Genomic DNA, 27,541 nt, shown 5'->3' on the forward strand with positions numbered 1-27,541 from the left:
GGTGATGCAGTTGGGGGTTGAGAGGTACGGTCTGCTGGCATTGATAAGCTTACAAGTGTAAGCAGTGGCTGACAAAATAGCGTTTATTTGTCTTGTCAGTGTGAGGGAGGAGTCCAGGTAGATTCCGAGAGTTTTGACGTTATTGGAGACAGGGATGTTGTTACCGTCAATGGTGAATGTCTGGTAGAATTTGTCTAGTTTGTTAAGTCTGGATTGAGAGCCTAGGAGGAGAAGCTCGGTCTTGTCATTGTTAAGGCAAAGGCCGTGTTTGGCCATCTGTTCTTGGATAATGGAGAAGATATTGTTGAGGACTGTGCTGTCAGTAGTGTAGTTGCCTGTTAGTGGGATGAGTATTTAAGTGTCATCTGCCCAATTCGTGTAGATGAAACCCAAATGGTCTAGTATGTCAAAGAGGGGTTTTGTGAAAACATTGTAGAGTGTCGGGGAGACACAGGACCCCTGGGGGATGCCGCATGTAACAGGGGCTGGTTCAGCAGATGCTGTGGGGGCAAAGACCCTCATGGATCTATTGTTCAAGAAGGACTTGATCCAGGCGTTAGCCTTGTTGGAAAATGTAGCTGCCACGGTTAAGTGTTTGCAGAGAATGTCGTGATTGACCAGGTCAAAGGTGGCAGACAGGTCGAGGAGGAGAAGGGCTAGTTTGCCATTGTCTTTAAGATTGTCCATTTGTTTCTTAAGATCAATCGGGGCTGTCTCAGTGCCATGTTTTGGGGGGAAGCTTGATTGTCTTAGTCCTAGGAGGTTGCTATTCTCTAGGTGATTTTGTATCTGCAGGTAGGCAGCTCTGTCGAGGATTTTTAGAAGGAAGGGCACAGTGGTAATGGGTCTGTAGTTGGTGGGCACGCTGGGGTCTAGTGTGGGTTTCTTGAGAAGAGGTGGTACCCAAGAGTCCTTTAGATTGTCGGGTACTATGCTGGATGAGAAGGATGAATTTATGAGAGATGTGATGAAAGGGGCAAGATGTTTGTCCGCATCTTTGATGACTGAAGCCGGACAGATGTCGCCTTGGCATTTGGAGGGTTTCAGGGAATTGATTATGTCTTCGACCTCTTTGGTTGAGATGGGGGAGAATTCGAATGGGTTGATGTCATCCGTTTGTAAGATGTGGGTAGGAAAAGTGGGATTGTCTTTGAAGGTAAGACTGTTTTTGTTAGATTCAATTTTAGTTTGTAGCATGGCAATTTTGCCGAGAAGTGCTTCCTGTACGTTGGTACACCAAGATTTGTCTTTAGTGCATGTGTCGGGGATGGGGGATGGGGACTCGAGGTCTCTCAGGGTGTTAAAGATCTCTTTGGTATTAGATTTGGCATTACAGATTCTCTCGTTGAACATATTTTCTTTTAGTTTGGATGATAGCTGACTTATAGGTAGAGGATGCTAGGGAATAGGAGGTTTTATTGTTCGTTGATGGCGACTGTTGTTAGGCAGAATTCTGTGCAGTTCCCTTAGGGAGCACTGCAAAAAGATTAAGACTACAGGTGTTGGCAGTAAACCCACTTGGTAGCAGGCTGTACCACACAGATTTACCTGGTAGCTGTGGCTGAGCAGTCAGACTTCTCTCAAGAAGAGTTAGGCAGTATATAGAGTATACACATTAGGTACAAAAATACAGTAGCACAAGCAAACTCTGACCAGAGCTTTGGTATAAAAGTATATAATTATTTATTTAAAGACACACTTGTAAAATACACTGGCACTAATATGTCAAGCAAGTTCAAACACAGTCACTATAAGTATATACACCTCCCTAATTAAATTATTCGACAAGTCTAAGTTAAGACACCACTTATTTGCAAAACAGAGGTGAGCGCATAACGTTAGATGGCACTCCAATAATTCAGTTTAAAAAGGGAGAGAAAAGGCAGAGTACCAACACTTTTAAGAAACCACAGCAAGTCAAGAAAGGCAGGGTCTACTGTAGAGCAAAAAGTTCATAGGCCAGGCCCACTCTTGGAGAGAGCAAGGCGGAATGTGCCCAAGATCACACAGCTGAAATGCACTTTAAAGTCTTTGTAGAAAAGTCAAAAAACAGTTGGAATAGTTCAGAAAAGCACAGTAAGCAGGTCTGGGGCCAACCCAGTATAGAGGACAAGGATTTAGGGGGCACCTTGAGCACTCTGTAGAAAGGGAGGCCAGGTAGGACACAGTACCTTAAATGGGAAGGAAGCTCCAGCAGAGGGAATTGTTCCTGGCAGTGGTTGCAGCTCAGTGTTCCAGTCAGAGGAAGAGAGGATCTCGTCGTAGAGGAAGTTTGGAGTCGTTGCACTGCCCAGGGATGAAACCAGCCGCGGAGTTCCCGATTAAAAGTTGCGGTCCGTTTATTCGCGGTCAAAAGTGGTGAGCTTGGCTATCCGGCCGCCGGGCTGCTTGGCACGGGCGATTCGACCAAGGCACGCTTCTGTGAGCGAAAGAAGGCGAACTGGTTGTTCCTACCAGCTCGAAGGAGGAGAGACTCTACAGCTGAAGATCTTCCCTGTCGTTGGAAAGTGGTGAGTTTGTTGCAGCAGGGCTTCACCGGTGGTGTCGTCGAGTTGCAGGTGGCTCAGCTTCTTCCTCGTCGGATTCTTAGGTCCTTAGCCCTGCTTTTATGCAGAAAACCCCCATTGAAGTTCCAGTCCCCAAAGCCTTGCTTTTATGCAGAAAACCCCCATTCATCAGCCTAGCTGTCAATCAAACATGCTAAGTGGTGCGCCGGGCGGCTCACTACTGGGCCAATCACACAAGTGTGCGACTTGAGTTACCAAGGCAACTCAGTCCTGGGTGCCTATTCCCCCCCTCCCACACATCCTGTAGACCCAGACAGAGTGGCACCACTTTGGAGGGCTTCTGTGCAGAAGCCCGCCAAAAAGTGAAACAAAGGGCTCGACTTGGGTTAGAGTTTCAGAGGCAAACACAAACGCCAATTTAAAACCGAGTTCTGGCAAAAAGACTCGACCGGTGAATTAATATTAAATAAATAAGCCAGCGGTATCTTTAACATTACACCAAAAAGTGGTGCGTTTAAAATCAATGGGAAAATCCTATTGGAAATATTCCGAAGGAATATTTTGCGTGGTAACCACTGCCACCAGCCAGAAACTCGACGAGGGGGGACTGGACAATGCCCCCTCGAAAATGGACCCAGGGGCAATCGAATTACCCCTTACCAGTACTTCCACAATATGATGGTTTGTACTGGTTCTGTTCACAATTTTGGACTAGTAACGCCAATGGTGACTTTACATGCCCTGGGAGACAGTAGTCAGTCCCAGGGTATGGAGTCTATGTTTGGGAGTCACTATGACACCCCTGTGTTACTGCACTGAGGGTGCTGTGTAACACACATACCCAAAACACATGAAGCCCTATGGAGTAAAAGACCCCATAGCCCATAAAACACATACATAGTCAAAGGACATACTCAAATCATGCCTAAGAGTGGGAGAGAAAGAGTCTCGCTCTTAGCAGGAGAAAAAAATAAACCCCAAAAATCCAGCAAAGCTGCTGGAGGATCACTAGGTTTGGGAAATTAGCCTTAACAGAGAATTCTCCCTAACAACTGTTTCCAAGCTAATTCGGCTTGTCTTTTGATTTTGCTGAGTGATTTGAGTTCAGGGGTGAACCAGGAATTGAGATGCGCACAAGGTTTGGCTTTCCGTAATTTCAGAGGAGCTACCGTGTTCAAAGCTTTGAGGATGGTCGTATTATAGAGGTCTACTAGTTCTGTAGGGTTGGTAATGGTGGGCGGGAAATCGATGATGGGCTGGAGTAATGGGATAAGCTTCTCCACAGTAATATTTTTACTGTTTCTTGTGAGTGTAGGTGGAGCGTTGGGCAGGGGCACTGGTGTGTGTTTGTCTTTGTTAATGGCGAAGGTGATGAGGTGATGGTCCGTCCAGGTACAAGGTGTGTTGGAGAGGATGGTGGTGTTACAGTTGAGGTCTGCGATCCAGTCAAGGATGCAGCCTTTATTATGTGTAGGTTGAGAGATGTGATGTGTAAGTCCTAATTCTGAGATCGTGTTGGCTACTGTGCGAGCATTGTCGTCTTTCTCATCGTTGTACCCCAGGTTAAAATCACCTAGGATGAGAATCTGTGAGTTAGGTTTGGTGTTGTTGGAAAGGAGTAGAGCTATATCGTCATTGAATGATGAAATGGGGCCTGGTGGTCTGTAGAGGTGGTGATGGTGCTTGTGCTGGAAGTGGATGATTTTAATGTGAGTAATTCAGCGGAAGGGAGTGATTGATTTTGTAGATGTCTTATGTTGAGGGAGCTTCTGGCTATGATAGCCACTCCGCCGCCTTTGGTTGTTTGTCTGTCTGTGTGGTAGATGGTGTAGTCATTAGGGATGGCTAGTGCTAGGGTGGGGCCAGATGCAGCGTGTAGCCATGTCTCAGTGATAGCTATGAGGTCTAGGTTGTTGCGTGTGATCATATCGGCTATGTCTAGTGCGTGGGCGACTTGTGATCTAGCATTGATAAGTGCGCCTTTGATGGTTTCGGTGGTGGATTGGTGTGGTTTTCTAATTAGTGTACAGTGGGATGAACTGGTGTAAGGGGTGTCTGGTTTGGGTTTGCTTTTACTCGCACTTATGTTAGCTGGGCTAGCAGTGATGAGTGTCCTGGACCTAAGGCGGTCATATCTTGTGGTGCCAGTACTAGAGTAGGACTTGCTGGTGATGCTGTGCTGTGGAGGTGGTTTGCAGAGGGTAGTAGCAGGCAAGGCTTTCTGTGTAGAGCAAGTGTCTAATTTATGGTGGGGCAGAGTGAGAAGTGGCTGGAATGGGCTTGTGTTTGGTAGGAAAGGGGTGGGACAGGGGATAGGATGGTGGCTGGGACAGGTTGATCTACTAAGCCTGTTGGGGTGGGCGATGAAGTGCAAGCCTGTGCAGGGTAGGTTGAACTGTACCAAGCAGAAGGGAAACATGGTAAGGATAATCTAAGTTGGCATAACTGATGCGGGTTTAGGGTTGGCTGTGGGTGTCATGTGAGCGGGCTGAAGCCTCAGGGGTGCGAGTTCCTGCTAGTACGGTGGGTGCATGAGGGTTGATGCAGCGAGATGGCAGAAGGCTTTAGAACACAGAGTGGTTGCAGGAGGGTTTGTGAGAGGTGCGTGTTGATGGAATGCACCTGGGCAGTCGCAGTAGTGGCCGAGGGCAGAACGTTGCAGAGTGCCATGTTAGGAAGAGCCTATGGGCTGCAGCAGCATTGCCAGGGTGGCATTGGACAGGATAGGCATGGGTGCAGTGGCTGCGCGCAGGGATAGGGTATGCGTTGGGCAAAGGGCAGTAATGGTGCTAGCAGGTAACAGTAGTAGGAGCAGTTGGGTCAATGCATAATGCAACGTTAGGGCCCATGTGGGCTGAAGCAATACAATCTATACAGTATGCAGTACAATGTATAGTATACAAGGGCAACAAGCAGGGCTATACGTAATAGAGCATTATAGAGGCGCAAAGAGGCAAGGTGGCAATAATGTCACTGGCCAGGTCGAAAAGCAAAGAGCAAATGCAAACACACAAGGGCTAGGCTTAGCAATGTTAACAGCGGTTAAGACAGTGCAAGATTTGGCTTTTAGAGGGCACGTGTGGGTTGGACAACGTTAGTGGCCACAAACAGTTCAATATGGACAGTGCAACATACAGCGTTGAGGAGGCGGTCTTGGGATATCATGCCGGACGGCACAATCAAGCAAGCACGGTATGTTATAGTTGCGTCTTTGTAGTAGGATCGGGGGAGTGCGGAACAACATAAGTTGATTGAGTGCGCAGGGAGCACTAGGCAATTGGATGCAGGCAGGTTTCGGTGTTACCGTGCGGCTTGTGGATCAGTCTTTGTTGAGTAATCTTATACCTAACGGGTTTGCACCGGATGTAATCAGGCAGGGATAACATTACCTTAGGCTGGCGTGGTCAGCGTCGAGCAGAGTGGCTTGCAGAAGGCAGGGATAGGCATGGACAGGTTCAGGACAGGAAGCAGTCCTTGGTGTGTGGTCCTTCGTGGGTGGGACCGGCGATCACCTACCGGCAATAGATTGGCCAATAAGAGCCGCTGTGGGCCAATCGGGCTCGAGGGGCGGTTAGGCCAGGCAAGGAGGGTCAGGCAAAGGCACTGTGGAAGCAGTCGGCCATCTTAGAGTCGGCTTCCTCGTGTACAAGGTATGGTAGCAGTGGGCAGATGCCTGCATTCAAGGCAAAATAAGCAAATTTGGCCCAGCACAATAAAAGCGGTGCATATACTGCACAAGAGTCGGCTGGTCAGGTAAAATCTCGACTCACTCGACGGGAAGGCGCCGCCCTTCTAGGCAAAATTGGCACAATTTCCACAGAGACTACCTTGTAGCAGGGGGGCTCCGGATTCGGTGGAGGAGAGAGGGGCACAGATCCAGCAGTGCGGGACCCTCCTGCTCCTTCGAGGGGTAGTACTTTGTGTAACTATTGATACTGCTCACTTTCCTCTTGAGATAAGTCTGGCTGCTCAGCCATCTCTACCACTTACTGTGTAGTACAGGCTTGTACCAAAGGTGAAATTGTACTGTCACTTGTAGTCTTAGGGCCTCATTACACGGAAGGCAGTGATCCAGGGTGCTATTAGCACCCTGGACCATGCCGGTAAATTACCGGCACCGCCTTGGCGGAAAGGGGATTTACCGCCCCATTCCAAGGTTGGTGGGGCGGTAAATCCCCCTTCCGCCATTGCCCTTCCCCATTCCCATTTCTGCCCCATAGGGCTCTATGGGAATGGGGAAGGTGCTAATTAAGGCACCGCAATTTTGCGGTGCCGTAATTAGCTCCGAGGTCCCTTAGCGGGTTGGTTTTTAACGCCTGCAAAAAGCAGGCGTTAAAGCACCAACCCGCTAAGGGACCTCGTAGTAAGGCGGTAATGGTTAACGGTCACCGTTACCATTAACGGTGGCCGTTAACCATTACCGCCTTCCGTGTAATGAGGCCCATAATTGTGTGTGGTGTTCCCCAAGGGTACTGCACATGATTCTGCCTAACACTGGTGTACAGCGGTGAAGTATAGTGATTACACTTGGAGTGCTGCTATTACCTTGGATCAACTAACCACAAGGCTAAACATCACTAAAAAGCAATATTAATCATGTCTGATATGGAAAGCTACAGCCCGGAGACCCTCCTTAGTTACACTGTGGATTATCTGAAAAATCTGTGTAGAGAAAGGAATCTCTCTGTTAAAGGAAGAAAGTCAGAGTAGATTGAAAGAAACAAAGTCTGGAGGGTGGCTCTGAAATGCCTGACCCCTCAGCAAATGTGGAAAATAATGAGGATGATAATGTGTCTATTATTGATGAGTTAGAGGAAGTAGATGAGTCTCCTAATGTAGGCCTCACTGCTCCCTCGCCTGCTCAGCAACCTCAACCTTTGTCCACTGGGACCCACCAGGCCCTACACCCAGTCCTGAATTCATTGCTCTAGAAAAGATGAGGCTTGAACTGGAATTTAAACGTTTAAATGCTCAAACTGAACAAAAGCATCAAGAACTTAAGCTCGGAGAAATGGAAATGAATCATGCCTTAGAAATGAAAAGTTGTTGTTGGAAAATGCTTCTCTCCCAGAGTCTTCTAGGTCTTCCAGTCCTAAGAGACCCTGTATGCCTAAAGAAATTGTGGGTATGTATGAGGCTAAGCTTGATATTTTGGATTGGTTGGCAATGTTTGAATATAACCATGGGATTCAAGACATTACAGGGAATCAGTTGCTTCCTTGGCTCTTCTCTAGGCTGCCCACTGTTGCATCTGGTGTTGTGTTGGAGTTGGGGGAGGTGGATAGGATGGATTAGGAGTGTGTGAAGCTAGCTTTAATTGCTAGATTTGGGAAGACCCTAACACTTATGAAGGTATGAGGAATCTTGTAATGTTGGAGTCAATTTATGATTCCTGCTCTCCTGAGCTCAGACAGTACTTGGCTGATTCTAAGGAGATAGATCCAAAGAAGTTAGCTAAGGCTGCTGACTTGTGGGTTGCCAACAGGGCTACTCACAAGGATTCTGGGGCAACTCAGAAGAAGGATGAGGGAAAGCAGCCAAAGAAAGATAACAAGGAGAATTCAAATACCTCCAATCCAAAAGAGGGCCACAAACAACAACATAAGGGTAAACCACAAGGGAAACCGAATCAGGCTAGTGTACCATCTGGACCCAAAACAGATGGAGGTCAGAACAAACCTCCATTCATCAAGACATTTGGGAAATGTTATGTTTGTGGGTCAACTGACCATGTGAAAGGGGATCCCAGATGTAAGGGTAAACCTTCAGGGGTCCACACTGTCTCCTTAGCCTTCTCCCCAGAGGAGAAGTACCTATGGCAAGTGGAAACTTTCACCTTCTGGCTGATGAACCCATGACAGTCTCAGCTAGTGTTTCTTTAGTGTCCCTGGGCTTGTGGGAATAACATAATTTAGATGTCTATAATTCCATCCCAGATAATACTAAAGAGTATTATAAAGATAGTGTTCTTGTGAATGGCCAGGAGACTCTTCCCATCAGAGACACTGGAGCCAGCATAACTGTGGTTGATGAAACATTTTTCAAGGTGGAGGATGTTGCTAAGGCACCCAAACGCCTAACCAAGTTAGCTGGAGGCCCTGTGTAAATGCTTTCCCAGTTAACCAGCTCTCATCCAGTGTAATGATATGACTGTCAAGATACCTGTTAGTGTGCAGAGTGAAGTGCCTGGGAGAGTCCTGTTGGGTAATGACCTGAAAACACTTGGAGTTGTGTCTAGTACCCCCAGGCCTCTCAGTAAAAGGAACAGGAGCTCACTAGGCCTGCAAGGGAGAGGACCTTGAGAGGCTCTCCAGGGGAGGAGATATGATATGATGTGATAAGTTATTTATAACGCGCTTAATACCCAGAGGTTTCTAAGTGCAGACCCGGGTGTTAGGGAGAATTCTCATTCTATGGCTAATTTCCCTTACCTATAGAGTCCCCCAGCAGCTTTGCTGGATTTGAAGGGTTTGTTTCTTTTTACCTGCTAAGAGTGAGACTCTTTTTCCCAATCTTAGGCATTTTTGCTATGTGTGTTCTAGGCTATTTTTGTGTTTAATGTCTATGGGGTTTTTCTCACCCTCATAGTAACCATCTTTATTCACATGTGTTACACAGCGCCCTCAGTGCAGTGATACAGGGGTGTGGTAGCGACCCCCAAACATAGACTCCATACCCTGAGACTGACTACTGTCTCCCAGGGCATGTAAAGTCCCCATTGACTTTACTAGTCAATTTCTATGAACTAAACCAAAACAACCCATCTTACAATATAGGTACTGGAAGGGGTTAATAGTTTTTCCCCTATGTTCATTTTCGAGAGGATACCGTACAGTCCCTCTCTCAAAGGTTTCTGGCTGGTGGCAGTGGTTACTACCATAAATATTCGACCGTGAATATTTCCCTACGGGATTTTCCCATTGTTCGAGGCTACCACTTTTACTGACAGCCTCTTACATACCGCAGGTGTATTTTATTAGTAACTTTACTCCGGTAGGTTTTATTTGCCAGAACTTTAATATAAATTCTTTCTCGTGTCTTTCTCTAGAATCCTAACCCAGGTCGGGGATCCTTTGTTCGTCCTTTTGGCAGGCTTCTGCCAAGAAGCCCTCCTCTCGGCGCCACTGAGTCTGGGGTGGGTCCACTGTGTGGGAGGGGGAGTAGAACCCCTGGACAGGGTTGCTTTGGCAACCCATGTCGCACTCTATCCTGATAGGTTGGAGGGTCTCCCACCAAGATGACCACTCCACTGTGTGAGTGACAGCTACGCTGTATGAATGGGGCTCTTTTTGCATAAAAGCAGGGTCCTGAGGACTGGAAGAGCAAGACGTCGCCACTGGAACTACGGAACCGAAGAGGAGAGAAGCCAAAGACATCTGCAACGACTACCACCACCGGTGAAGCCCTGCTGCAGCGTCTCACCACTTTTCTCCACACGTCGAGAGATCTTCATCTGAAAGAGCCTTCTTCCCTTGAGCTGGTGGGGCCAACCAGTTTGCCAATCGCCTCCCCGGACCTGCCTTGGTCGAATCACCAGTGCCCCGCACTTGGAGACCGGATAGCCAGTCAGCTATCGCCCCGGACCGCGATTAAAAGCAACGTACCTTTTAAACTTCGTTTGGCAGCAGCGCGGCTGGTTTCATCCCTGGGTAGTGCAGTACCTCGAACCTTCCTCGAAGACGAGAGCCTCTCTTCCTCTGCTGGATCCCTCGAACTACCAGGAACAACCGCCACCGCAGGAGCCACCTCTTCATTTTAAAGGTACATTGTTCTGCCAGGCTGCCCTTTCTTCGCGGTAGCCTAAAGGTGTTTTAAATCCTTTACCTACCTGTTGGGTTGGCCGCCCCCCTTGTCTATCTTACTTCTGCATCTACCAGTTCCAATTCGTTAACCAAAGACTTGACTGCAGCTACAAGAACATTTTGCTCCTGGGCCCTTTCACCCTGTACCACTAACTCTGGCACAGGCCTACTGAATCTGGTCACATTTGTTAAATCTGCTTTCTCTAGATTGATTCTCCATTCGAACTGTGTGGTGCACCCCTGTCTTATAACTACCCTTTCCTTCCCACTGTCTAATCTTGTGAAATGCCATTTTGCTCAGTTTTCATTTAAGTACTGCTTATACTGATGCACTGTCTTGCTCTAACTGGGTCACAAGTAAATGGGAAGTGTTGCTAGGCTGTATAAGAACCTATTTCTAAATAACTTGTGCTTTCCCTCCCTTGTGCGGAATTGTTAGAGGACCCCATGTGTGTAGTTGTCACTGTGCCGTTTTGCTCAGTTTTCACTTTGGTTCACTTGGTCTACAATTCATATAGGGAGTATGTATATTTTTCCTTGACTTAATTTAACTTGCTTGATACTGTGATACATGTGTTTTGATTACAAGTGTATAAAATAAATATATATCTCTACTTTTTAACTACAAAGCTTTGTTCAGTGTTTCCTTGTCCCATAGCCTACTAGGCCTATGATGTAAACCCTGAATACTGCTCAGCTCCCTCTTGAGATAAGTCTGACTGCTCAGCCACAGCTACCAAATAAATCTTTGTGGTACAGACTGATACCAAAGGGGATTTATTGCTCTCACCTGTAATCCTTATCTGGTGTAGTGCTCCCTAAGTGAACTGCACAGTATTCTGCCTAACACTGGAGTACAGCGGTGAGGATAAAGGTATTGGATTTACACTTTAGAGTTCTGCTAGTGCCTTGTTTCAATTAACCACAGAGCTATCTATCACAACAAGTTTATTTTAAACAAAAGTGAAAATCGTGGAAAGTTACAGCCAGGAGACCCTCCTTACTAATAGTGCAGATTATTTAAGGGATCTGTGTAGACAGAAAGGTCTTCCTGTCAAAAGCAAGAAACAAGAAATGATTGATAGACTCTTAGAGAAACAAAGTCTGGATAGTGGTGCTGTAGTGCCCACTACTCCAGCAAATGTAGCAAACCTTGAGGAAAATAATGTTGAAGATGTTATTGTTGAAACAGATGAGGAATAGGAGGATAACAGTGTCACCCCCCTCTGGCCATCTACCTGCTCAAAGGCCTCAATCTATGGCTCTACTATGCATAGATTTTGCACAGCATCAAACTCCTACCTGGCACACACAGAAAAGTAGTAGCAGGAAAACGGTGATGGTAACAGTAGCTTCTTTGCAGTCCCGAACTATGATGGTACCCAGATAAAAACCTCATCGAACCAGTCACTTGGTTGCACTCCCCCTTCTTTCTTCATCCTTTCTCTGAGATCATGTACTGCTGCAATCACGTGTGATAGTGTCCCGTTGTCAGAGTCTGCAGAAGGTACGAAAGTGCAACATGCACTACCGATTTTTCAGAAAACACTGCCTTCCATTGCTGTGAGGAGGTCCAGAACATAGCGGCTCTGCATCGTCATTAACCGCAGGGCTCTGAGTTCTACCTTGATGATGTTGAAACCTTCTTCAGTGTCGTTGGCTAATTGAATCAGCTCCCACCTCACTATCTGTAACCATTTGGCGTTTGCTCGGGGCTGGATATTTAGTACCAGTGATGCGAAACATTTTTCTGCTGAATTAAAGAGTTTAAATTGGTCCGGTATCTGTGCTAAGAGATTGGACGAGTCTTGAGAGATGTAGTTTGATGCTCTCTTTTTGCGGGACATTCTGTCTCGTAGCTGGCCCTCTGACAGCACATCATAGATGGGGGGGTTCTTCAGTTGTGGACTGGGGTGCCAAGGACAGCCTGGTGGGCACTCTCTCCGACTGAACATGGCTCTACGGATTCACCATTAGGGCCGAATGCAGCGTAGCCAGAGCACAAGTACCTCTCCATGACTGCGGAAGGTGCAAGTATGCCTATTTGCCACATACCCAACAATTGTCCATCAGGGCAGCTGTTCCCTTTCGCATGTCGGGGAGGACAAGTGTTTTGTTGCAGTGTTTGTTTGATCCCATGGGTACCTTTCCTTCTCTGTGGAAACAAAGTTCATATTCAGCTTCATGCTGGATCTTAATTAGTTTTTCTAGAGCTGTGACCCAGGTGAGCTTGGCAATGTTCTGGGACCACGTTTGAGTGCAGGTCTTTTCTATCCATTGACATTTTTCTACCGACAATCCTTTTAGTGCTTCTGCTTTTCACATCACTGTTGCTTCTTGCCATTTGTTGTCCGAGAACATTGTCCCTTTTATGACAAAAAACGTCTCTTTGATGCAAATTACTCCTTGAAGTTTGCTGCGGCACGTTTTCTCTTTCTGGAGCAGTTGTAACGTTACTGTGTGTGTGCTTGGAAGGTGTTTTAAATTCTACAAAGTGCAAGATGAACAAGACACTGAGCATCCTCTATGGGAGTTTCCTCTGGCACTAGAACTTTAGGTGTCCCTGAAGCGTGAGGGATCAGAGAACACATCTAGCAACTTTCATTTGTTACCTGCTTGCCCATGGTGCTCCTGTCCGAATACCATTTATTAGATGGGTCTGGGTGGGGGCGGGGGGGGGGTCTTCTACTGCATCCAGCCCTAGGCCATGGTATGCATCATATCTGCTGCATTTTGTTTCCCTCCTCCTTCTATTAATCCCCCTGGGCCATGCTATGTCTTATGTTGCCGGTACTGCATATTTGGGGGAGTGCTTGGGGCGGTTGCTTGGGGCACAATATACATAAATTCGACATTTGGGGTAGGATCCGAGGATGTCTGGGAGTGAATATGTGGCAGCGCTGAGACATTAGAGGTTAACTGATACTCGTCATTTACATATATATTACGTTTTCATTTTCACTTGCATTCATTGTGGTGGACCTCATCTGAGGTACTTTCATTGTACAGTTCTTGTGCAAGGAGGTAAGGTTTGCAGAAGTGTTATGAGCCCACATTAGTTTCACCCCGTCCCATATTAGCTGTGTTCCTTCTTGCACAAGTTTTCAACCACCCCCCTTCTTTTATGTCATTCATAATAAAATACATTCTCCGGTACAATCCTAAACATAATAATAAAGTTGAAAACACGATAGCCGTGAAGTAAAGACCACAATCGTAGGAGTATGTTCTAGTGGTGCTAATGTTGTCCCTATTTCTATCTAACTCTGTTGTGGCGCAATTCAGGGCCCTTCGCTCCGGCATTGTTGTACCTATAGGGTGTAATACAATGGGTTAAAGGGATACTCTAGTAAAAGATCCAAATGAGAAACTCAATGGCATTGCCGAGAAGTACCGGCTGTTCACCAAGACTGAGACTTTCTTCCCCTCTCTGCTCACTCTAGGAATCAAGGTAGCAGCTTACTCTAAAGTGTCTTCAAATCACCCGCTCGGAAATGGTACAGCTGGAAATTGACACTGAGCACAGCTTGAAGGCGGTTAGAGAGGAACAAAGGGCAATCAGATTAATGACATTTCATAATCGCTATGTACTTGATTTATTCATGGCCATGGAGGGCAGGATCTGTGCCAAAGTAGGCCCTTCATGTTGTCGATTCCTTCCACCCCACGATTCAGCTAACAGGTCTCTGGCCCACGCAGTTGTTGCCCTACACAATCTACATACTGTGATGGAAACTGAAGTTGGGGTGGTGGAGCAAGATTGGTGGTCATCAATATTTGCAAGGATACCATCATGGTTGAGTACTGTTTGTAAAATAATGTTTCCTGTCCTTGTCCTGGTGCTTGTAATTTTGTGTTCCTGTCAACTGATCGTAGGGTGCTTCACAAAAACGCTGTCCAGAAGAACATGGTTGATATCACTCACACCAAAAGCAGGGGAGGTCACTCCCCTCTTAAAACATGTGGACACACAGACTGATTAGTGGAATGGTGAGATTGAACTCCAAATGGTCCCCCAGGCACATGTTTTGACTCCCCATCAGACCCAGAGAATTATTTATTGGGAGGAGTACGTTAACCCCACAGGAGACGGGTATTTTAGTTTTTTGACATGTAGCCCAGAAGAATATGCACAGCAACGTGGAGATTTGCGTAATGTTAGTAAGTATTGTGTATCAAACACTGAATTTGATAAGCAGAAGGAGGTGAGTAGTTAATAAACTAACTAAAGGGGGGAATGTTGTAATGCAGGCACAGTGTCCCCCATGTGAAGTAAGGTACAGACTATGGTAGCATGGAGTTGTCATTTCATTTCAGTGCTGGTGCATGTGTTATTTGTTTCAGCATTTCTGCTCACATGTGAATTAGGATTTAGGTTTGCCCCCCCATTCTAGAGAGCATTAGGTTACCGGGTACATGGTAGGAAGGAGGGCTGTAAAAGATATTGGGCCTCATTAGGAGTATGGCGGTAAGGCAACAACAGCGCCTGTATCGCTACCGGCACCGTTGCTACCGTACCATCATACTATGAGTTCTGCTCGCGGGTGCCCTAGCGGCCACCTGGTCTGACCAGGTGGCCGTACCGGCACCCGCAAGCTGAACATGATGGTAGCAACGGTACCGTTATGAACGGTACCTCTGCTACCATCCTCCCCATTCCCAATGAGCCCTATGGGCAGAGGTACAGAACACCCCAGCCAAGGTTCTCTATATGGAAGCTATGGACGAGCAACCAAGGCTTAAGCTCTCAGGAGGTGATGCAAGCTGGTTCTTAAGTACAGTGAGTCCCCAAGCCCCCACAAAGGAATGTCCACACACTTGGCCTCATCACAAGTTGTGCGGTATTGCTATTATGCCGCATTTAAGGGTCCGCCCAATCACGCGTCTGGCAGCATTTACACCCAGCTCTAAGCTGGGGGTAAATGCGCCGACTTAATGCCCATTTTCGGGCGTAATTAGCGCAGCGCTATTAGCATGCGCTAATTGCACCAAAAATGCCCCATTGCGTGCAACGTACCCAATGGGGAATGGGGAATACCCATTACCGCCCAACCCTTGATCCGGTGCTAATAGCCCCAGACCGGTTGGTGGTAACGCTATACCACCGGTATACCGCCCAACTTTTGATGAGGCCCACTATGTTATGTGCTAAAACAGTTCTATATATAAAAAATAAGCTTAAGTGGTATATAGACAATTCAATAACACACTTTGTACTTGTTACGCTCACCTGGTCTCTGTGGGGACATTGGGGCACGGTTGGAGCCCTCCCTGGATTCGGCTTCCCTGGATCCTGCTTTAACCCAGCTGCAGCGATTTGGTCTGGTCAGGTTGCTGGCAATGCCCTTGGGTAAAGGTAAGAGGCAGTGAGAATGCTGCGACTGAACTGCGAGCCGCCTCGAACCCCTCGTGCCAGAATGAGACGCGCAAGCATTTTCCCATAGGCTCTCACCTGTTATTTTGCAAAGATGAGCTCTCCGTCCTTCTCTTCAGCAGGGGCGCTATAGACAGACCCAGTTGCTTCACTGATCCGCATGCGTAATGACCCAGACCGGCTGCGACCAATCCTCATGGGAGGTAAGTGTTGATAACAATGATTATTGTCCGAATGCTTCTTTAAAGTCTTTCCCAATGATTATTGTCCGTATTCTTAATAATGTCTTTTCTTTTCCCCAATAGGTGTTGAAGATGGCTCCGCTGCGTCGCGTTGCTGACAGTGGACCCACGCAGTGTCTGAAAGGGATGGAGCGGACCCCCACTAGAGAGTAAGTAGGGTTTCTAAATGAAACGCAAGGTTTATATGTTGCGCAGCCAAGCGTTAAATGTTTATGTGGTTTCTAACCTTGTGCTGTCTTTATTTCTTGCAGGGACGGCCTGGCATCGGGAGATGGAGAGCGGCTATCCGGCAGCTGTTCGTGGCTTCGAGATGGAAGAATCGATAGGATGCCTGACGAGAAGAAGACTTCTGCGTGAATGAAGACTCCGTCAGGTGAGGAAGAGGCGCCCAGCAGAAGATTGTCGGAGGCCATGTAGATTGTTGTCCTCCAAATGTTTCTGGATTTGCAGGTATGCAACTCTGTCCAGTATTTTTAGGAGGAAAGCGATGGTTGTGATTGGCCTATAATTCGTTGGTGTGTTAGGGTCTAAGTTTTTTTTTTAAAGAGTGGCATAACCCAGGCTTCCTTGTGGTTGTTGGGGACTAAGATAGAGTTGAAGGAAGAGTTTATCACTGTGGCGATGAACAGGGACAGCTCTTTGGCGCCTTCCTTAATGATAGGGGCCGGGCAGGTATCTCCTTGACCCCACCATAACATAGATTGCATATTGGTCACACACTCCATTCACCCAGGTCCTACCCCAAGGGTGTACCCAAAACATACATTCACTGGGAAGGGTCCGGCCAGTCTGGCCTGGACTTTCCCACAATACCATATTTGGTTCTTCCACCCAACAGCCAGTCAGGGGAAGGGACAGAATCAGGGCTTCCCAGGACCTTGGGAAAACAAGGTAACAGGCAATGAAAATCAAGAGGCCCCAGGGGCCATCTTGCGTTCTATCAGGAATTCACTGATTCCTATGGCAGGGACTGAGTATCCCAACATCGTGGATACCCAGAGCTCCTGTCACATCAGCATAAAGATGCCACCAGCCCATACCGTGCTCTGTGGGCAACACACAGGTACCCAAGAAAACATACACTAGGGGTACAGGGTTGTACCCCCACCCTTGGGTGCTATAAGGGTATCCCAATGGTCTCTGTTCACCACAACTGAAAAGAGGAAGGGCTGCACTGCCAGGGGTCCCAACTGGACTCCTGGGCAGAAAGCAACACAGAACACACATGATAAGGGAATACAGGACAATGACATGGAAGCTCTGTCCCTCCAATGCATTTCCAGCATCACAGTTACACTCCAGGTTGCAAGCAGCAACATTGTATGAAGAAAGAAAACTCATATGCGATGGAACTTTATGAAACCGAAATAGGTACCAGATACAGAGTGGTCCGGCGCCACATGGGTGCTCACTTGAAGGTCTCTGTTTGGTATCCAACTGAGCGTGTGAGAATTATTGAACTGTGAAATCGAAATGGTCCTGCAGTGGGTTAAGTTGAATCCCGTGCTCATTCGAAAGTCTTTGATTGCCTGTGAACTGAAATTGGTCTGTGCCCAGCTCAGGGGGACTAATTGTATAAAAGGGCATCTGAGACCGGAAGAGGGGGATACAGGGTGAACCACAAACCACCAGAGAAGATATTGATGTGGCAAGTGTGAACCCGACTGAGGGATGCCTGTGAATTTAAATTGGTCTGAGCCCGGCTGAGGGGGACTAATTGTATAAAAAGGATCTGAGCCTGGCTGAGGGGGATCCAGGGTGAAGAGTGAATCGCCTGACTTGAATATTTTGAAAGGAACTTTTTTGTTGTTTATGATACATCCACCCTCTGAATCAAGAGACTTTGAACGTAAGAGACTTGGGCACAGAAGGCCCTGATGTTGGTAAAAGGAACTGTGACCTCGTGCTGAAGAAGCCCAGGAGAGTGCTGTTCTCGAGTGACCGCTTTGTCCTGTGCTAAAAATGTGGGGAAGGGAGGCCAACGGCCTGAACATCCTTACTTATCATTTTGTGAACACTTCTTTCTTTTTCATGAACCATTATCCCACCCTATGTGTAGCATAGCAGTAAGGATTGGCAATAGTTATTTTGAGTATAGGCCCTTTTTTATTTGACTAGACTCCACTAGGACTGTATTATTATGATTATTTGATGGTCGTAGGTTTAGATAGGCATTTCCCCCCCCCTGATAAAGTTCAATAAACACCCTTGAACTGTGATCGCTTGTGTCCGTCTTACTTTGATACCATGCCTTCCTTACAGGGGGTGCCAAGTTGTTAGGTCACATGCCTTCAATGTTCACACTCGCTTCATGCAGAGCAAATGTACAAGATTTTATGTTGACCAATCCACACAGATAACTGTTTGGCTAACATCATCTTTATAACTGTAACAATCAGAATTGACCATTTTATGCTGACCACGCAATTAGGTCATTAGCAGGGGTTGTACTTAGTTGGTCACAGGTAGGTTGTTCGTCCATAGGGCAGACTAATGTATAGCATTTATTTAGGTGTGTAATTGCGAGAGACAGATATTGTAGATGTGTATTTTGTAACTTGTTTGTATTCAAAATTGTTTTTGCCTGTATATACTGTATTCCAATGTGGCGTATTGAGCTTGTTTCCAGTTTTGCAGAGCTGACTGACATTCCTGGCTGTAACTTGCATGCAATAAACTTTTTTTCATTGCCAATCGTACACTCTATTATTGCTTCCTTGGATCGTGTATTTTTTTTTTTTATTCGGTTTTTGGGGCTACCCATTCATCATAATTTTGTTGTAAGCATATAGGTTTTCAGCAGTGGAGCCACATTCTTAACTGTCCACTAGAATTAGCAAGTTTATTGTAGTCATCCGGGGAGGGCCTAGATGATGCTGTAGCGTCAAACTAAGCCGTGTTTTTCAGAACCACACAAGTTGACACCTGAGTTCGGCGGTAGCCGTGCCATTAAAAAACGGCACGGCTGCCGCCGGAGTCACTTTTTTAATGGCACCCGGTGGTCCTGGTAATTCTCCAATGCCGGGTGCCGGTAAAAATTAATCCCCATTCCCATTGAGTCCCATAGGACTCAATGGGAATGGGGAGGATGGTAGCACCGGCACCATTCATAATGGTGCCGATGCTACCGTCAAGGTCTGCGGGCGGGAGGGCACCCGCCTGCAGATCTCGGAGTATGCCGGTCCGGTAGCAACGATGCCCGTAGCTTACCGGCACTGTTTGTTACCGGACCGTCATACTCGTAATGAGTCCCATTGCAACAGTTAAAACACTCCCATCCATTTATTACAATCCACCCCCCACATGTGATTGGTCAAAAACTATACAAAAAAATCCAGTCTTTCTCAAATTCGTCCATTTTCATTGGTTGGAGTTATCTTAACTACCATCTTCAGCTCATGTGTACAGCACACCCTCTTTTAGGATTTGTCTGTGGTTGTCCATGACATCATCATACAGTTATACATTCACATGCAAACATACTTCATTACCAGTCCCATCTGGCCTGAACCGCCAAACCCCGGACGTAATTGCACATGGTTTGCAAGAGTACTTAAAAAAATATGAGGTGGGGATGAATAAGCAGGTTCTCTTTGAACTAGCAATAGCCATCTCACCCACCCCGACTTGCTGGCGTCATTGGAACATTCTAATCTAAATGATTACCAATACAATATGCATGGCCTCTGGTCACATCCTGTGAAAACAATCAAAACTCATGAAGTATCGGTCACTCTGTTGTCGAGCGTCCCTTCACCCCAAGTTTATTGTTGTTGTAAAACAAATGGGTGAATCACCCATAACAATAACAAGCTCCCATGCACTTAAAAAGATTGCATCTTCCTTCCACGATTCTGCCAAGCCATTAAACCCCAGGCCGGCTTGTTGGCTGACCACCTGCTGAGGGCGTAGTTACTCATTACCTTTCCTCTGGCATCTGAAACCCTGCATAACCAGTGTCCCCTGGTCACCCAGAATTCACCCTGCAAACCCTGACTGCAGAGCTTGACCAATTTATAAAAAGAACACATGCATATAGATTTGTAAATTCCCCATGTATGTATTTCAGAGCATATATTGTTTCATAACTATTGTGTCTTCTTAACAGTGGGTTGTTCATGACAAATCCCCTTCCTCGAATGCGCATTATGAAGCTATTCATTGCCCAGCTTCTAGGCACTTCGTAGCACACCATATACAGATTGTATTTTGACATTCATCTTGCTGTGCATGCAATCTTAAATGTATCAACTTAGACACAAAATAACACTAAAAGTAGCACATCCCATTCACATTAACTACATTGGATACATATAAATTGCCACATCGTGCCAACTTTAACGCAACCCCAGTCACAAATATGGTGCGCCAAATGTGTACCCCTCTTCCTTATCAGGACCTTTCCTGACCACCCCAACAGTACCGATTTGGTATTGTATTCAATGTAAATTTATGTACATTTCTTATCCTCCGTCAGTCACTTCAGATGATATGAAGGTCTAATGTCATTTCATTTCACGTCATCAAGGTCAAAGGTTGTGTGACATCACCTGTGATGCCATCTTGGTTGTGTTGTCAAGTCCCCTACCCCAGGCATTTTGGTGACCCTAAAAAATATTTTGTTTTAAATGTTTGTAGACCATTCTCCATAGTGATAAATGGGATAAAGTCCTTAGGCAAGTCATGGCTTTGGGTTAAAGTCAGGTCAGTGCTTGTTCAACCCCACAGGTGTGAAAAAACAAGCACCCAACCCTAGAGAGTGCCACAGTAGACACTTGTTTAGAGCTTCAGTTCCAGGACCTATATTGAGCCAGCCAAGGAAGAAATGAAGCTGAGCAGAATTAGGGGCAGTGGAAGCCAATGGTGATCTGTCATAGAGTGGGCCGGTAACACCCGCACTACTCTGGGGTTTGGTGACCCCTAAAGCAGATTATGACGATATCAGAACCACAGAATGTCAGGGTCCGGAGACAAGTACTCCAAAGCACCAATCACTCAGGATTTGGCTCAGAAACAGCCCATGAATCTGGTAAAGATAGGGCTTCTTTTGCTGAACAGGTTGTGATACACAGGGCCTTGAGCCCTTGATCCAAATGAAACAGATGGAGGAAATGCAAAAGAAGCCTCTTGTCCAGGTTTATGACCAGCCACATTCAACAGCAGAGGATGACGATTTGCTGGCCACCCACACAGGAAGTAGACTGGGCATGTCGTGGGCAGTAAACCTGTCTAAGGCAGGTTAAACCACTATAGAGTGTACAGGAGTGGGATCATGGTATGCCCACATCAGTACAACAGCCTGCTGGTCCCAAATGTAAAAGGGTTTGCCCAAAACAGAATTGCTGGGATTAAGACTGAAAAAGCACATTAGTCCACTGGGCTAATGATGCGGTAAACCCAGCAGCACTCTTGGTGAAGACAATACTGAAATACAGTTGCCACCAGCCTACGTCTCTTCGCACCTGTAGGGTTTTAGCATCACCCTACACCAAAAATGATATATCTAAAACACACCCCTGTTCCAGGAGCCATATGGGCTACAGAGGGACAATACGTGGAAAGGGATGCATTGACAGGGGGACTTTACAAGAAGTCCCTCTGATCACAAAAATAAAGACAAATCTGCAGGAAAACCAACAGGGGAAAAGCAACATTTTTACTATCACGGCTGGTGAGTTACACCATCACCCTTATTGTGAATCCCAGTATCTGTGTGTAGGCATGCTCAGAACCTTGGTGAGTTACGGCTGGTGAGTTACACTATCACCCTCATTGTGAATCCCAGTATCTGTGTGTAGGCATGCTCAGAACCTTGGTGAGTTACGGCTGGTGAGTTACACTATCACCCTCATTGTGAATCCCAGTATCTGTGTGTAGGCATGCTCAGAACCTTGGTGAGTTTCGGCTGGTGAGTTACACTATCACCCTTATTGTGCAGTGTTATCCCATAAATATATTTTATGCGGATATGTAAACCCTTTCCTAATACAGAACAGGGGATCTGTTTGAATTCCTTTAGTGTTTCAGCAGTTCTGATTAATCTCCCTCCCTGTGCATCTCACACTCCTTTGGGGAATGTCTGGACTTCTCCCCCTAGCATGCACCTGTTTGACTTCCTATCAGTTTTTCAGCAGTTCTGATTAATCTCCCTCCCTGTGCATCTCACACTTCTTTGGGGAATGTCTGGACTTCTCGCCCTAGCATGCACCTGTTTGACTTCCTATCAGTTTTTCAGCAGTTCTGATTAATCTCCCTCCCTGTGCATCTCACACTCCTTTGGGGGATGTCTGGACTTCTCCCCCCTAGCATGCACCTGTTTGACTTCCTATCAGTTTATCAGCAGTTCTGATTAATCTCCCTCCCTGTGCATCTCACACTTCTTTGGGGAATGTCTGGACTCCTCCCCTACCATGCACCTGTTTGACTTCCTATTAGTTTTTCAGCAGTTCTGATTAATCTCCCTCCCTGTTCATCTCACACTCCTTTGGGGAATGGCTGGACTTCTCTCCCTCGCATGCACCTGTTTGACTTCCTATTAGTTTTTCAGCAGTTCTGATTAATCTCCCTCCCTGTTCATCTCACACTCCTTTGGGGAATGGCTGGACTTCTCTCCCTCGCATGCACCTGTTTGACTTCCTATCAGTTTTTCAGCAGTTCTGATTAATCTCCCTCCCTGTGCATCTCATACTCCTTTGGGGGATGTCTGGACTTCTCGCACTAGCATGCACCTGTTTGACTTCCTATCAGTTTTTCAGCAGTTCTGATCAATCTCCCTCCCTACGCATCTCACACTCCTTTGGGGGATGTCTGGACTTCTCCCCCTAGCATGCACCTGTTTGACTTCCTATCAGTTTTTCAGCAGTTCTGATTAATCTCCCTCCCTGTGCATCTCACACTCCTTTGTGGAATGTCTGGATTTCTCGCCCTAGCATGCACCTGTTTGACTTCCTATCAGTCTTTCAGCAGTTCTGATTAATTTCCCTTCCTGTGCATTTTCTTTGCCCTTTGTTCTTTGTGTCTGCACCACAACTCCCATAATGTGCTTCTTCACTTGCGATTCCTCTCTGTTCTGCTCATGCTCTGAAAGTACTCTGGGCCTCATTACAAGTCAGGCGGAAAGGGGTTAACAGCGCCATACCGACCAACCCCGTACCGCCTGATTATGAGGTCCCCTCGCGGGACCCGCTCTGCACGTCTGGTTTGACCAGACGTACAGAGCGGGTCCCGCGAGGGGAGCAGGGAGCTAACAACGGGCTTGCAAGACGCAAGCCCGTTGTTAGCTCCCTCCCCATTGCCATTTGAGCCCTATGAGGGCTCAAATGGGAAAGGGGAAGGACAGGGCCCGGGTTCCCGAAAGGAGGATGTACCGGGCCCTCCATACTCGGAATGGCCCGTTACTTCCCCATTCAGGGAACCTGGAACCGGAGACGATTTCGGTGGCAGCCATGCCGCCAATAGCGGCATGGCTACCACCGAAGTCGTAATGAGGCCCTCTGTCTCAGAGTACTTTCGGAGTGTCTCCCCATTTCTCTGCAACCCACCGTCTCCCCCTCCTCAGCTATAGGCTCTGTGTCTGAGAAGTTTTTTGTCTCCACTCCTCCTTCTCACCCTACAGCTTGACTTCCATCGGGTGTAGGCGGAATATGTGAGTTACTACATCTAAGATGTACTTATTTCCTCCTCTCGCAAAATCTGCGTCTGTGAAACTCCAGTAAGTTGTGGTTCCACTGCAGGTATTGAGATAGTAACTCGACAAAATGGCCATGCCTCCCATTATTTTTATCTCAATGCAGTCAACCTTTCCTTTCCTCTTTGTTCCTGTTCCACCATCTTTTCTGTGCACTGTGGAGCTGGTTAATTGACCACAACCAGCAATGACTCGACTGACGGGTTGGCCATTTCTCAGACTTCAGTGGCTGCACGTCACTGCATTGTGTTCATCCTGGCTGTTGGCTAGTTTGGTCACACCTTTATTCATTTCTGTGACAAAGGATGAATGGTCAATGGGCCACATGTTTAGAGATTTATGTGTTAATCCTGTTCATGGAATTGGGGACAAGTTACACTATTCATTTAACTCAGTGTCCTGCATACAAATTCCAGGATTTCATGAAACCAGTATTATAAAGTTGAAACATGCCTTTTTGCTTTTCACATATGATTTTTAAAATAAGAAATATGTATTTGTCGCTTATGGAACACTAATCCTGTTTTTCCTTTTCCTTCAAGCAGGGATTGGAAAACTGTGAAATGTTTAAAGAAAGCTTTCCTCTGATAGCTGGGTCTAGTATGATAGCAACCTCATCTGCTTCTTTCACATGACAGTCACTCCCAACCTGGAGCCTCTGACCGTGGAAGAAATGGTTCACTGGCTGCGACAAGTCGTTCAGGACATAATCTAATGGTAGACCACTGAATCTATACTGAACAGAGGAGAGGACAATGGCTGCCACTTTAAAGTAGAGGCACAGCATTTTCAGGCATTGTGTAGAACCTCCTTACCAAATATTGTGTAAATGCACCGGTGTGCCACATTCAGTATGAAAAAGATGCTGAACACCAACTTTGGACTTTATGCTTCAGAATCAATAGCGCCGCTGCTGTGGTGCTGGTCGATAGTTGTTGATGTTCCAGTGGCAGCTGACATTTATTAAAGACTAAAAAGCATGAACACAAGGCAAGAAACCATGCTCTGGACGTAGAACAGTTCTAATCGCAGACCTGCCTGCTCTGGCCGAGGATAGTGGCTCATTCTTGACACTCAAGTGTGTAAAATTGCACCTGACCTGGTGAGAGCAACTGAGGGATTCAGGTTGAATTTGACAAGGAGCTCTTTACAAAGAAATCACTATCTCAAAATAGCGTCTTCAGCATGGAGGTACATTTTGAATTTTCTGAATGTGAAGCTACTTTTAGTGAAACATGCCGTATATTGCACCATCAGAGATTACACACTGAAGAGAAAGAGTGTGACAAGACTTTTAAAGAAACAAGTGATCTAATAATTCATCAGAGAATTCACACTGGAGTGAAACCCTATGCATGTTATGAATGTGATAAGGCTTTCAAGGAGAAGAGGCAGCTATTGCTACATAGGATGAGTCACACTGGGGTGAAACCATATGCATGTTCTGAATGTGATAAGGCTTTCAAGCAAAAGTGTGAACTAGTCGTACATCAGAGAAATCACACTGGTGTGAAACCATATGCATGCTCTGAATGTGATAAGGCTTTCAATCAAAAGGGCACACTATTGATACACCAGAGAATTCACACTGGGGTGAAACCATATGCATGTTCTGAATGTGATAAGGCTTTCAAGCAAAAGTGTGAACTAGTCGTACATCAGAGAAATCACACTGGTGTGAAACCATATGCATGTCCTGAATGTGATAAGGCTTTCAAGACAAAGGGTGAGCTGTTGGTACACCAGAGAAATCACACTGGAGTGAAACCATATGCATGTTCGGAATGTGATAAGTCTTTCAAGAGAAAGGACCATCTATTGCAACATCAGATGAGTCATTCTGGAGAAAAACCATATTCATGTTCTGAATGTGATAAGGCTTTCATTCAAAAGGGCGCGCTATTGGCACACCAGAGAAATCACACTGGGATGAAACCATATTCATGTTCTGAATGTGATAAGGCTTTCATTCAAAAGGGCACGCTATTGGTACACCAGAGAAATCACACTGGGATGAAACCATATTCATGTTCTGAATGTGATAAGGCTTTCAAGACAAAGGGTGAGCTATTGGTACACCAGAGAAATCACACTCGGGTGAAACCATATGCATGTTCTGAATGTGATAAGGCTTTCAAGACAAACGCTGAGCCATTGGTACACCAGAAAAATCACACTCGGGTGAAACCATATGCATGTTCTGAATGTGATAAGGCTTTCAAGCGACATGATCAACTTGTGAATCATCATATGAATCACACCGGGGAGAGACCATATGCATGTTCTGAATGTGATAAGACTTTCAAGACAAAGGCTGAGCTATTGGTACACCTGAGAAATCACACTGGGGTGAAACCATATTCATGTTCAGAATGTGATAAGGCTTTCAAGCAAAAGTGTGAACTAGTCGTACATCAGAGAAATCACACTGGGGTGAAACCATATTCATGTTCTGAATGTGATAAGGCTTTCAAGACAAAGGGTCAACTATTGCAACATCAGATAAGTCACTCTGGAGAGAAACCATATTCATGTTCTGAGTGTGCTAAGTCTTTCAAGAGAAAGGATGGGCTATTGGTACACCAGAGAAATCACACTGGGGTGAAACCATATGCATGTTCTGAATGTGATAAGGCTTTCAAGGAGAAGAGGCATCTATTGCTACATAGGATGAGTCACACTGGGGTGAAACCATATTCATGTTCTGAATGTGATAAGGCTTTCAAGACAAAGGGTAAACTATTGCAACATCATATGGATCACACCGGGGAGAGACCATATGCATGTTCTGAATGTGATAAGGCTTTCAAGACAAAGGGTGAGCTATTGGTACACCAGAGAAATCACACTGGGGTGAAACCATATGCATGTTCTGAATGTGATGAGGCTTTCAAGGACAAGAGGCATCTATTGCTACATAGGATGAGTCACACTGGGGAGAAACCATATGCATGTTCTGAATGTGATAAGGCTTTCAAGCGACATGATCAACTTGTGAAACATCATATGAATCACACCGGGGAGAGACCATATGCATGTTCTGAATGTGATAAGGCTTTCAAGGACAAGAGGCATCTATTGCTACATAGGATGAGTCACACTGGGGAGAAACCATATGCATGTTCTGAATGTGATAAGGCTTTCAAGCGACATGATCAACTTGTGAAACATCATATGAATCACACCGGGGAGAGACCATATGCATGTTCTGAATGTGATGAGGCTTTCAAGGACAAGAGGCATCTATTGCTACATAGGATGAGTCACACTGGGGTGAAACCATATGCATGTTCTGAATGTGATAAGGCTTTCAAGCGACATGATCAACTTGTGAAACATCATATGAATCACACCGGGGAGAGACCATATGCATGTTCTGAATGTGATAAGGCTTTCAAGACAAAGAGTGAGCTATTGGTACACCAGAGAAATCACACTGGGGTGAAACCATATGCATGTTCTGAATGTGATAAGGCTTTCAAGGAGAAGAGGAATCTATTGCTACATAGGATGAGTCACACTGGGGAGAAACCATATGCATGTTCTGAATGTGATAAGCCGTTCAAGATGAAGCGTCAGTTATTGATACATCAGAGGAGTCACACTGGGGTGAAACCATATGCATGCTCTGAAGATATGATATGATATGATATGATAGTTTATTTATATAGCGCTTATGCACAATGTGTTTTAAAGTGTTTCACGACAAGGGAGGGAACAAGGGAAAATACAATGACATTCTTACAGGCAACGAACAGTAAGAATGTGAAATTAACTATCGAACTCGGGTGAGGGAGACGGGTGAAGAAAGGGAGGGGAGGAACAAAACAAGCGGCTATCGTACTAGGCCTGATGACATTTCAGATAGTGCTGGAGGGGGGGACAAGTAAGGGGTGGGGGGAGGAGACTGACGAGGTTGCTATCATACT

The 27,541-nt window shown here is 46.1% G+C and overlaps 1 protein-coding gene across 1 annotated transcript; it reads left to right on the forward strand.

Moving 5' to 3' along the window:
• Positions 1–24,114: 24,114 nt before the first annotated feature.
• On the forward strand, positions 24,115–27,257 carry LOC138498450 (zinc finger protein 850-like). Its single transcript, XM_069622202.1, has one exon. The coding sequence runs from the start codon at positions 24,798–24,800 to the stop codon at positions 27,255–27,257; it is 2,460 nt and encodes an 819-aa protein (XP_069478303.1). The 5' UTR covers positions 24,115–24,797.
• The last annotated feature ends 284 nt before the right edge of the window (positions 27,258–27,541 follow it).

Source organism: Ambystoma mexicanum, chromosome 5q (assembly GCF_040938575.1).
Source record: "Ambystoma mexicanum isolate Mex_15411 chromosome 5q, UKY_AmexF1_1, whole genome shotgun sequence".
Classification (NCBI taxonomy): Eukaryota; Metazoa; Chordata; class Amphibia; order Caudata; family Ambystomatidae; genus Ambystoma; species Ambystoma mexicanum.

Bases quoted from the DNA above. Each gene is read 5' to 3' on its own strand.
- LOC138498450 (XM_069622202.1), top strand. From the start codon at position 24,798: ATGGAGGTACATTTTGAATTTTCTGAATGTGAAGCTACTTTTAGTGAA.